Source organism: Ahaetulla prasina, chromosome 3, assembly GCF_028640845.1.
Source record: "Ahaetulla prasina isolate Xishuangbanna chromosome 3, ASM2864084v1, whole genome shotgun sequence".
NCBI classification, from domain to species: domain Eukaryota; kingdom Metazoa; phylum Chordata; class Lepidosauria; order Squamata; family Colubridae; genus Ahaetulla; species Ahaetulla prasina.
In genome coordinates, this window is record NC_080541.1 from 12,236,363 (window position 1) to 12,249,393 (window position 13,031).

A 13,031-nucleotide genomic window follows, 5' to 3' on the forward strand; every position below is an offset into this window, starting at 1 on the left:
AAATAAATAAATAATATATATATATATATATATATATATATATATATATATATATATATATATATATATATATATTTGTTTTCTGAGGTTTTCACGGTGTTTGTATATAGGTCTTTGGTTGTTGGGTTTTCTCCGTGTAAATTGGAAGTGTCTTGGCGGCGTTTGAAGTCTCATTCGTCATCTTCAGGCTTCAAGCTTCTGGGAAGCAAGCTGAGAGCCTGAAACGCCGCCAAGACACTTCCAATATATATATATATATATATATATATATATATATATATATATATATATATATATATATATATATATATATATTTAGAGGGGAAAAACAGCATAATGGCTCTTTACTTGGGATAACTTATTCATTTCTCTGATCCTTTCATTAAAAAAAAGTAATTTCTATGAATTGCCCAGAACGGGATGTTTTTCTCATATTTTTTGGGATAAGAAGCACTGTAGCAGGAGTCAGTTTTCCTAGCAGGCAGACCAATTTTGGATGATGATCTTTCTTCTAAGCCTAACCATGAACAGACAGTAAAACTATTTTATTTAAATATTTATTTATTGTGTTGTAAATGTTGTACCTTGATGAACGTATCTTTTCTTTTATGTACACTGAGAGCATATGCACCAAGACAAATTCATTGTGTGTCCAATCACACTTGGCCAATAAAATTCTATTCTATTCTATTCTAAAACTATTTTATTTAAAAAAAAAAGTGAGGGAGTCTTAGCTAGACTGATAATCAGGGGAAGATTGTAGCTCTCTTAAGTTCTAACCAGGGGAGACATCGATTGGGACTGAAAAACAGAAAGGCTAGGACATTTCTTTTCCTTGCCTTTCCTTTTTTTTTTAAAAAAAAATACTTTTTATTGAAGTTTAAAATTACAAAGGTAAAAAACTAATACAAACCAAGAAAAACGTAAACAAGAAAATATAGTGCAAAAAGGAGAAGAGGGGGGAGAGGCGGGTGGATGGATAAAAAACCAATGCAAACCAAGAAAATCATAAATAAGAAAATATAGTGCACAAAAGAAAAAAGGGGCAAGAAGGAGATAGATAGATAGATAGATGGATGGATAGATTGATGGATGGATGGATGGATGGATGGATGGATGGATGGATGGATAAAAAACCAATACAAACCAAGAAAAACATAATGTCAGCCTCCACTCCAATCTTTACATCTTTTTGTACTCCTTATATTCAGTTGTTAGATAGCATGGGATTTTATTTCTAATGTAAATAGCTCTTGGATTCAAGTTAAGTAGAGAGGGCCCTTTAAGAGTGTCGGTCTGACATAATTAAGGGGGGAGGGGAGATTAATGTTTTGAATTCAACAGGAATGTTTGAGCGCGAACTCTAACGGACATTGCATTCCTGATATGATTGACAGCCAGAGACCTGCGGAAGAAGATTACCACGGGGCCCCGGGAAGGAGCTGGCATTGGACCAGACCTGATGACCTCTTGGGGAAGAGGAGGGAGAAACAGGGGGGATATAGATTGTTAACCATATTTTGTCTCAGATTCAACTTTATACTGCTGCTGTCCAGATGTACCTAGTAAAAGTACTTTTCTTTATTTGCAAATGAAGTCAAGGTGTATTCTTTCCTAGATATAATCAGAGGCAGCCTGACACATAAATAATAAAATATAGTGTGAAAAGGGGCAAGAGGGAGATAGATAGATAGATAGATAGATAGATAGATAGATAGATAGATAGATAGATAGATAGATATAGACAGACAGACATGGATGGATGGATGAAAAACCAATACAAACCAAGAAAAACGTAAATAAGAAAATATAGTGCTAAAAGGGGCAAGAGATAGATAGAGAGAGAGACAGAGAGAGACAGACAGACAGACATGGATGGATGGATGGATTAAAAAACCAATACAAACAAGAAAAACATAAATAAGAAAATATAGTGCAAAAAGGAGAAAAGGGGCAAGAGAGGGATGGATGGATGGATGGATGGATGGATGGATCTTCTCCATCAAGAATAAGGATAAACATTTTTTCTTTTTTTCCCCTTTTTGATATATGTTGTTCTAGATAACCTCTGTCCCCTCCGTATGACAGCACAACAGGCGTTGGGGAGGGGTGGTATATGTGAAGAGTTTTTAGACTCTCACACTGGATTTCTGTATTTTTTGAATTTGCAAAATATCTGGAGTTTATTTCTATTGAATTTTTCTTCTAACCTTGGGTTGAAGTTTAGAGGAAAACATTTCTTCTTCATTCTTTGTTCCCTGATCAAGTTTCAGAGTAAAATGGCTGAACAGTGGCTGAAACCTAAGAAGGGAGAGTGGGGGAATATGCAGCTCCTAGCTGAATTTCTCTTTTAAAAAGCTTGACAGTGGTTTTGCAAGAATACAATAAGTCTAAACATTTCCAATAGTTTAACTTTAAACAAGTACTGTAAATCAATTTCATAATTCTTTTTTTTTACACCTTATTGTAATATTTTCATACACACATGCACGCACACACCTCTTCCTCCCATGTCTTATATCTATAAACAAATCTTTAAAACTTCAGCTGTCAAAGTTAATCGAGAAAAATTCCATTAAGAGCCACTCGAAAGAACAAATTGAAAATATTAATCTTTAATCCCTTCAAATAATACGCCACAAATTAATTTCTGATCATCTTCTTTTCATCGCCCCTCAGTTATAATATCATAGTTTATCATTTTCTCCAATGACCAAACTCTTTTTCCTGTATCTTATCTATAAACAAGTCTCATTCACTCCTGCTCAAAGAAATCCCATTAAAGCGGCTGGAAAAAAAGAGGCTGATATACAGTTTAACCTTGATCAAATAGGCCCACTTTGTACACCTTAATTTTTGTTTTAAGGGTTTTAATTATTCCTTTTAGGTAATATCCTAAAAGCTGGTTTCTTTTTTCTCTTCTCCTGAATTCCTTCATAGGTATAACACATCTTTTCGTAAATCCAAAGTAAGAAAATTAGCCAAGTCATTTTTCTGAGTTAAAATCCACATATCCAAGTCATTATTCTGCTTTACTATTAGCATCTCCTCTGCGCCTATGGAAACCTCAGCCAGTTTTATTTGTTGTGCTTTGTCAATATGCACCTAACCTGTTAGTTTTAATTAAAACCATATCGAAAACACCTTGATATAAAGCTATGCCCCTTCTATCTCTTCTTTTAAGCCATTTTTATTGTATCAGTCTAAAGAGTAACTTCTGAGTACATTGTTGCTAAATATCCTTAAATTCTTCAGACTCAATATCCCCACCCCACTTCTGTATTAGTGGGAGTTCTCTTTTAATTATAATCTTTAATTCTTTCTGGTTGCCTCTAGTAACCCGCCCTCAAGGTCTGTTCTTATCATGTTTTGTTCTCAAACAGAACATTTCCCAGGAAGAGATTTCTGACTCTTAAGCTCAGATCTCCATATATTTTAATAAGATTTTTAAAAACAGCAACAACAACAGGAAATGTACGTACAACTTTTTCAAAATCTTGTTTCCAGTCAATCTGGCCCGTTAATCCGTTTAAACACTTTCCAAAATCAACATTCTAATCAACTTCTTAACTGCTTCTTTCCAAATTAAAACAAAAGTTTTTTTAAGTTTTCAAATTTACATAAATCTTCTTTCACAAGCCGGGTTGGAGGAAAACCACCCAGTGTAATAAAACTTGTCTTTCTTGGAGGTCTTAATGGCCAAAAGGCAATTTATAGGCCATTTCCAATAAAAGTGATTAAAAGGTGAGATAGGCGAGGGGTCTCCAAAGTTGGCAACCTTAAGACTTGTGGACTTCAACTCCCAGAATTCCCCAGCCAGCATTGCTGGCTAAGGAATTCTGGGAGTTGAAGTCCACGTCTTAAAGATGCCAACTTTGGAGACCCCTTGCTTAGGTGAAGTCCCACTTTCAACCCCAAACTTCTGCTCCGCTAAAACCTAAGCCAACTTAATCCATCATTTTTCTCCAGAACTCTCCCCAAGGTATCGCTTTTTCCATACACGGATGGGTTCACACCTAGCACCAAGCCTTGTTTTTTGAGGAGGAGGGGTTTGCAAGCTCAGCTGGTGAGGCTCATATAAATCACAGCTCACAGTTATAGACCGCAGGTTGGGTTGACTATGATTTTGGCTTCCTGCATTGTGTGTGAATCCAGTTGGTTTGGCTCCCAGTTGTTTTTTTTTTTTTTAAGAAATCCTTTCCTTAGCTGGGTAATTTTGGGATGAGTATCCGTCAAATGAAACATCAGCCAAGGACCCAGCTCACTCACAAGGCCTGATAAACATTTTTGACCATATTTTTCATTCTTTAAATAGAATAACAAGAGTTGGAAGGGACCTTGATGTCTTCTAGTCCAATCCCCTGCTTAGCAGAAGACCCTATATTATTTCAGACAAGTGGCTGTCCAGTCTCTTCTTAAAAGCCTCCAGTGATGAGGCATCCACAACTTCGGAAGGTTGATTAATTGTTCTCACCCTCACCTTAGTTCTAGGTTGGTTCTCTCCTTGATTAGTTTCCATCCATTGTTTCTTGCTTTGCTTTCTGGTGCTTTGGAAAATAGGTTGACCCCCTCATCTTTGTGCTAGCCCCTCCAAGATTGGAACATTCTCTTAAAAAATCTTTATTCTTCCTGATGCAAGTCACATATTTTTCTTAGCTGTTTCCAGCCTTCACTAGTATTTGAATCTCCAGCTTCCCTTAAAGTGGTAATTGCTAAACACTAATGCTGATTCATAAGGAAGAAGGTCAGTGGTTTAGATTTTACTGTGACTTGTCACTAATACAACAAATGTCTAGAATGTATAACGAGTTTTCGAGTTAAGTTGGGAAAATAGGATTGGCTTGCTTTGTAATTTAATTGACCACCCTGTAATAAATACAATCCGAAGACACTTGGCCGTATAAAATCGTTTGTGGTGAGAATCTCCTGGAATGCCTTTGCTGCGAGTTTATTCAATAAATACTCATTAAAGCCCAGAATAACCCTGTAAAGTGGTTTTTATTTATTTATATTTTATTTATTTATAATTTAATTTTTATACTGCCCTTCTCCCGAAGGACTCAGGGTGGTGTACAGCCATCTTAAAATACAACAAATAAATAACAAATTTAAAAAGAATTTAAAAACAAATATTTGACAAGGCAATCAACTAAAATGGTCTTAGACCGACTTAAAACCCCTTAAAATTACAATTAAAATACACTTAAAATACACTTAGGCTAGTCCCGCCCAATGAAATAATAAAGTCTTCAATTCCCGCTTGAAGGTCCGGAGGTCAGGAAGTTGGCGTAAACCCGGAGGCAACTCATTCCAAAGGGCGGGTGCTGCCACAGAGAAGGCTCTCCCCCTGGGGGCCGCCAATCGACATTGTTTGGTCGACGGCAAACAATGGTTAATGTCTCTGGTCCAAACAATGGTTAATATCTCTCCCATTCTCTACTCCAACAGAACTGCTTGTAGTGAAGAGGAAGAGAGGAAGGCCCAAAGGATCAACCAAGAAATGTTACGCTGAAGAGGAACCAGCTGAAAACACCACCTCTGCTCCAAGTGAAGGCATTCAACTGGGACCTGAAGAAGGGGGAGAAGCGGTGGATATTCCCACTGACAACTTGGAATGCCGGAAGTGCAACCGGAAGTTCTCTAATTCTCGACAGTTACGAAAGCACATCTGTATTCTCGTTAAGAATGAGGACTTGGAAGAAGAAGGGGATTCAGGTGAGCACAAGTATGTTACGGTGCATGAATCAAAGATGAGTGAAAAGTAGACACGTAGAAAGCTGCCTTGATGGAGTTTTATTTATTTTTTAAGGGAGTTTTACCGATATATGGCTACCCAACTTAGTCACACTGATTCTGTGCGACTTACAGAAATAAATCCCCTGTACAAAAGTCTAATAAAGCTCCACTCCCCTGCCAACAAAATCAAACCACCCCCTTGATGGGCTTTGTATGGGGTTTCCTTGGCTCAGTGGCAAAAACGTATCTTCAGGACCTTTTGAAAGAGTATCAAGGTGGTGACTAATCCTATTTCTGCAGAGACAATGTTCCACAGAGAGGGAGCCACCATGAACAAGGCCGTTCTTCTTGGTCTCACTACCCCGTTTCCCCCTGATAATAAGCCCAATCAAGCTTTTGAGCGCATGTGTTCTGTCCTCCTTCGCCTCTGTCCGAGTGATGGCTTAATTAGCCAGCACTATCAGCTCTGGCAGCAGAATAGTCAGCGTATGCCAAGAGCCTTCGTTATCTTCCATGACGCTAGTGAGTCACCCAGGAACAAACTTCAGCTCTTAGTCAATCGGTGGATTTGCCTGTTACAAAGAGACACAGCAGCTCTCGTTACCTTTTATATCCTGTGTGGTGTGGCTCCATGACTTAGCACTTCCTAGGCCTGCCCCACCTCTGCTTCTGTTGTTCCCTCCTCTTCTGCCTACGAAACCTAGGGTCCAACCAAGCCTGATTGCTTTCAGCTGGGTCTGAAGGCGTGGCCTGGGGGGGAAGAGTCAGGGGACGGAGGCCTCGTTATCTCTTCTACTTCGCCTGCTTCTGGCTCCTGGAGCTGAGCCAGGGAAGCCGGTGCTCCCGAGGTAAGTCCTGACGGCCCTTCCCCCTCACTTTCCAAGTCACTTTCTGGCAGCAGGCCCGGCTCCAAGTCACTTTCTGGCAGGAGGGCTGGCTCGGGGGGCACAGACACAACAGCAATAAGGCCAAGCGCTTATTTCAGGGTTCAAAAAAATATAAGACAGGGTCTTATTTTCAGGGAAACACAGTAGATCAGTGTTGTGTCTTGTCCGCTCTCACCGCAGCCGGGGTCTGCTTATCTGCTCCCGAACACGGAGGAATGTATGCCTCCCGGCCCCAGTTCTGGCTCCATGCCCAGACAAGCTGCAGAGGAGGGGGCACCTACCGGTCCCAGCCCTGGCTCCATGCCCAAGCAGGCTGCAGAGGAGGGAGCATCCCCCGGCCCCAGCCCTGGCTCCATGCCCAGGCAAACGGAGCAGCTAGACCCCTCCCCCTCCTCCACAGCATGTGAGCCTGAGGAAAGTTTACTTCCAACAACAGCTGATTGGAGTGACCCTCGCATCAGAAGATTGGATAGGCGGAGGCAACAGAAGGAAGGGAGGGGCAGGCCTTAATGAGTGCTGAGTCATGGAGCCACACCCCATGGCCTATATAAAGGATCTGCTTTCTGGCAGTCTCTGAGTCAGGCAAAGTTGAACTTATCTTGCTGAAGTCACTTACTGGTCTCCTGCTAGGACTTTGGGCAGAGCTGCAGAGGCAAGCCTGATTCGGATTTCCCTGACCCGGCCGTCAGCGGAGGAGTGGGACACGACAATCAGGGATGTCAAACTCAATTTCATTGAGGGCCGCATCAGGGCTGTGGTTGACCTCAGGGGGGGTGGGGCGCTTACTGGGTGGATGTTGCCAACTGAGTGGATGTGGCCAGCTTGACACCACTCACTGGGCTTGGCCAACTGGGTGGGTATGGCCACCTTCATGCCACTCCCCAAACTGCTGGCATGTTTTCTCTTCGCCCTGGGGAGACCTGGGCTGATGTGATGTGCTGTTAAATGAGACATTTGTTAAGTGAGTTTTGCCCGATCTTATGACCTTTCTTGCCTGTCACAGTTGTTAAGTGAAAACCCTGCAGTTGATGAATTAGTAACCCAGTTGTTAAGTGAATCTGTCTTCCCCTTTGACTTTGCTCCTCAGAAGGTCATAAAAGGTGATCACATGGCCTTGGGACACAGCGACAGAAGTATGAACCGGTTGCCAAGCATTGTTGTGACCGAGGCCCAAGTAGTGATTACCAAACACAATTCAATCCTGAACAAACTTATTTTATTAGAACAGCTGAGAATTAATTCATTCTCAGCTTAGCCTAAAACAAATTCTTCATAAAGAGTCCTTCAGCTTTATCACCAACCTTTGTTGTCTTTGGCAACCTGCCAAAGACTTTTCTTGGCAAAACCCCCACAAAGTTCAAGAGACGCTGACAAGAAGCAATGGAATCAACATTGCTTTTCCACAAAGAACCCAATGGATTGTTGCTGTTCTTTTAAGCCTTATGGGAGGGGCCAATCATCTCCTGGCCTTACTCCCGAGTCGTCCTTTTTGCTTCAGCTGCTCTTGCCTTCTGGCAGCTCTTCGCATGCGTGCACTAGGAACAGACTCCTCCTGGTCCTCTGCCTCTCTGCTGTCCGCCTCTGGAGGCTCCTCGTCCAGGCCTTCCAGATGGGAGGCTTTGCTGGCTGGGTTATTCTGGGAGTTGAAGTCCTCCAGGCTTAAAGTTGCCAAGATTGGAGACCCCTGTCCTAAAACATAGTCAGGTGACCACAGGACTACGTAAAGGGCCAGGCTGGTAGTCATATGACTGCAGGAGTGGTGGCCATGAAAACTTCAGCACTGGGTCATTAATACCTTTTGGGGAGGGAGGGGTCCATTGTAACTTCAGAGGGTTGCTAAGCAACCAATCATAAGTCGAGGACTGTTGATACACGCCTTAAGCCCATCTCCTTGGCTCTCTACACCTACAAATATAACTGACAGGCAAATGCCCTGGAGTTACCACTTGCATAAATTGAAATACAATTCTGCAGAGTTTAAGGTTCAGAAATTGTTTTGGAATGCAAAGTTTTGTCGTTCATTAAACTCAGTCACGTGTAAAGCCCAGCTTTACATTCTTAGGCTAGTTAAGTTTCAGCTATGTTACGAGCATACATGCTGAGTTGATAAATCTTTTATTGGAATTCCTAAGCCTTGCTCTCCAGAAGCTGACAGCACTTTTCATTCACAGGCTATAAATTGTGCTGGAAGGAAAGTTCAGAAGTTTAAAAATGGAATTTATCTATCTATCTATCTATCTATCTATCTATCTATCTATCTATCTATCTATCTATCTATCTATCTGTGTGTATGTATATGTATATATACATGTATGTATGTGTATCTTTCTCTCTTTCCCTCCCTCCCTTCCTACCCATCCATTCATCTATCTTGTCCTTCTGTCTGTCTGTCTATCATCTACCTATCTACCTATCTGTCTGTCTCTGTCTATCTCTATTTATCTCTGTCTAATCTATCCATCTATCCACCTACCCACCAACCCATCATGTCTGTCTGTCTGTCTGTCTATCATCTACCTGTCTGTCTGTCTGCATATGTCTATCTATCCATCTATCCACCTACCCACCCACCCATCATGTCTGTCTGTCTATCATCTACCTACCTACCTACATCCATCCATCCATCCATCCATCCATCCATCCATCCATCCATCCATCCATCCATCCATCCATCCATCTACCCAGCCACCTATGATGTCTGTCTGTCTGTCTGTCTGTCTATCTATCTGTCTGTCTGTCTATCTCTTTGTCTGTCTATCTCTCTGTCTCTATCTATCTATCTATCTATCTATCTATCTATCTATCTATCTATCCTTTATCATCTATCTATCTTTTATCATCTATCTATCTATTCTTTATCATCTGTCTATCTATCTATCTATCTATCTATCTATCTATCTATCTATCTATCTATCTATCTATTCTTTATCATCTATCTATCTATCATTACCTGCCCATTATAGTCATGGTAGTCATTAAATGAGGTACCCAAAGAATCACCTTGTTTAATGCCCACAAACTTTGTTCTCCTGCTTCTGGTCATTAAGCAGAGCACAGAAGACCTAGTGCAGGCCTGTGCTCACACAGCAGCACCTCCTCAGCTCACACATAGTTTGCCCTGAACCTCCTAAAGCCTCCTCCACCCCCTGAGGCACCCATTCTCCACCTCCCACCCCCAAGGCCCCATAGGTAGCAAACCCAAGGTCTGCAGGGACCCAGCAGGGTGGAATTGGGTGAGAAGATAACAGAGGGGCTGCTGCTACATTCCTGCAGTACGTTTTAAGGGTGACCAGATTGCCAAGAGACCTGACTACCTACATTACCCATGGCTTGAATTTCTGGTGTAAGAAACCCTCCTGTCCAACCTAAAATTCCCTAGCAACATTGAGAATATGGATGTTTTTATAGTCTGGCCAAGCAATTTAAATCTCTTTTCAAAAATGCACCGCTTCAATTTTTCCCCTAATACTGGACAATGATGCCTACGATTGGCAATCCAATTACAGTCAGAGCCTTAGGGATTTGCACCTCACTACTCCAAATTAATTTAGAATATTAAATGTGAACTTTCGGTGTTGTATTGACTCTCAAGGTGAACATTTAAAACTTAAGCTTGGGACTTGAGCTTGCTTTGGGCTTCCTTTTTGTCACTGTTTCAGCAGGACTGATGCATGTCTGAATGGGAACTATATTTGCATGTAAGATAACGTGTGGAATGGATCGGATGTAAGAACTTCTGGGTGAGGCCAGTACATACCGATATGTTGTGGTCCGTTAGCAGCCTACGGAGCTGGCAACGGAGTCGGACAGCGATGAGGCTGAGGTGAGGCCAGGGCTATCAGGAAGTGAGATGTGGACTCCAGAGTCTCCAGAGACTGATAGTAGTGAGGCAGAGGAACAGGAGGAGCCTGTTCCTAATGCACGCATGAGAAGAGCTGCCAGAAGGCAAGAGCAGCTCAAGCAGAGAGGACAACTCGGGAGTAGGGCCAAGAGATGATTGGCCCCTCCCATAAGGCTTAAAACAGACCAGCAAGAGGCGTTTCAGCTTTGCCGGAAAACAACGTTGTAGCTGTGTCTTCTGCTTCATCTTCTGCTTCGTATCCGTCTTTGTTTTTGTGGCTTCTGGACGTTTGCCAGGAAAGGCCTTTGGCAGTTTGCCTAATTGGACTAAGGTTTGTGAGTTAACTGAAGAATTTCTGTTGGGAGGCATTTGGTTTACTTTGAGTTGAACGACGCTGGGAATGAAGTAATTCTCAGCCGTTCAAATAAAGTTCGTTTTTTCCACGGACTAAGTTTATTACTACCTACTTGGGCCTGGGTCACAACACGATATGTCCACTCTATGTACATCATTTCTTAAGTATAAGCCAACTCCTAATTCTGGTTACCCACAGCTTTCCATGGGATTTTGTTGTTGATGATTCCTAGACCCCCTAATACATTCTTCCTTTGAACATATAAGAGAAATATCCATAATCATTATTTCCTGAAAAATATTTTTTTTTTGAAAATCACGATTTTAGCTAGACAGTTGGGAAATAAGGGTTCTTTCCACAAGAGGTGATCTGTGAAATATGTAAGGTTTCACCTTAAAGGTTAAGCTGCTGGCTTAGAAAGTGGGAGGCTGTGAGTTCTAGTCCCGCCTTACGCACGAAAACTGGCTGGGTGACTTTGGGCCAATCATCAGGAGACAGTGAGTTCTAGTCCCGCCTTAGGCACGAAAACTGGCTGGGTGACTTTGGGCCAATTACCAGGACACTGTGAGTTCTAGTCCAGTCTTAGGGAAGAAAGTCAGCAGAGTGACTTTGGGCCAATCATCAGGAGATAGTGAGTTCCAGTCCTGCCTTAGTCATGAAAGCCGGCTGGTTGAATTTGGGTTCACAGGGTTCTTATTGTCAGGAAAAAGAGGATGAGGACGAAGTATTACATATGTACAACCACTTTGATTATAAAGTAACAAAAGCAGGATAGAATCTAATGAAGAAACAAAGACAAATCAGATGGCATTTGCCAGTGTTTTCCGAGACCTTCCCTCTGAAACCCACATAGCACAAGGTAATAATTTAGCAGAGATGTCAAGAAACGATCTCCGGATACCTAATAATCTATTTGTCTCCCATAAAACAGATAATTAGGGAAGACAACATGTATTGTTCTCTGATCAGTAGATGGGTTAGAGAGCGCATTGATTTTGCACACTAACCCAACAAGAAACATCTCCCCTGCTGCCCCATAGTTCACTCCAGAGGGGAGGGGGGTTGAGGGGAGTTGCTCCACAGCTGTAACAGCAGGAGCTCTACTAACAGTCATTTGTAACATCTCTGTTTGTTGAAGAGGTAAGACTCTGCAGCTTTGGTCCGTGCGGAGACAGTGCTAACAGAAGATGCTTCAGTCTTTCTGGAGCTTTCCTGAAAATACTGCTGTACAGCAGGGTGAAATGCTACCAGTTCGGACTGGATCAGCCAATCCGGTAGCGATGGCGGTGGGTGGTTCAGAGAACCAGTAGCAAAAATCCCTGCCCCCACCCCACATGCCCACCCAACTGCCCACTTGCCGCTTCTTTTAAAAAATGGTTTTAAAAGGTAAAAAAAAAAAGGCTCTGGCGATCACAGCTGAGCTGCCTGATCGTCAGAGCCTTTTTTTTAAACTTTTAAAAGCATTTTTTTTACAACCAAATCGGCTGAATAGGTTATAAAAATGCTTTTAAAAGGTAAAAAAAAAAAGCTCTGATGATCCCAGCTGAGCTACGCAATCGTCAGAGCCCTTTTTTACTTTTAAAAGCATTTTTTTACAACCTATTCGGCTGAATAGGTTGTAAAAAAAATTGCTTTTAAAAGTAAAAAAAAAAAGATCGCGCACCACAGCTGATCACCCCTCCACACACTGTTCTACTTACTCCATGCCTCCTTTTGGCATGCACTGCGTGCGTGCACTGACATTTGGTGTGTGGTACACAGTGCAAATGCGCATACCCAGTGCGCATGCGCGGCCAGTGAACCAGTAGTAAACTGGTTCAGATTTCACCACTGCTGTACAGGTAGTCTTCAATTTATGACCACAGTTGAGCCCAAAATCTCTTTCGATAAGTTTGTCTAGCTACTATAGTCTACTCCAGGGGTAGTCAACCTTTTTATACCTACCGCCCACTTTTGTATCTCTGTTAGTAGTAAAATTTTCTAACGGCCTACCGGTTCCACAGTAATGCTCCTTGTATCGTCGTCTGCGCATGCCTCTCGCGCATCGTGAATTGGGTTTGGGGGGTGCACCGGCTACCCGCTCTGCTTGTCTGTTACAACTGGGTGATATGGGGGGAGATACGTGAGGTATTCTGGGACAAGGCTCTTTTGTTTGCGGTCGCACTATAGCGCCATTTAGTTTCACTTATGTAACGAACTAAACTTATGCGCT

The 13,031-nt window shown here is 42.0% G+C and overlaps 1 protein-coding gene across 2 annotated transcripts in view; it reads left to right on the plus strand.

Moving 5' to 3' along the window:
* ZFAT (zinc finger and AT-hook domain containing) overlaps window positions 1-13,031 on the plus strand; it is a 210,901-nt gene that overhangs the window by 72,445 nt on the left and 125,425 nt on the right. For both annotated transcript variants that reach the window (XM_058175106.1, XM_058175105.1), the window contains exon 3: window positions 5,449-5,715. In XM_058175106.1, coding sequence (XP_058031089.1) covers window positions 5,449-5,715 — 267 coding nt within the window. The remainder of the gene's footprint in view (window positions 1-5,448; window positions 5,716-13,031) is intronic.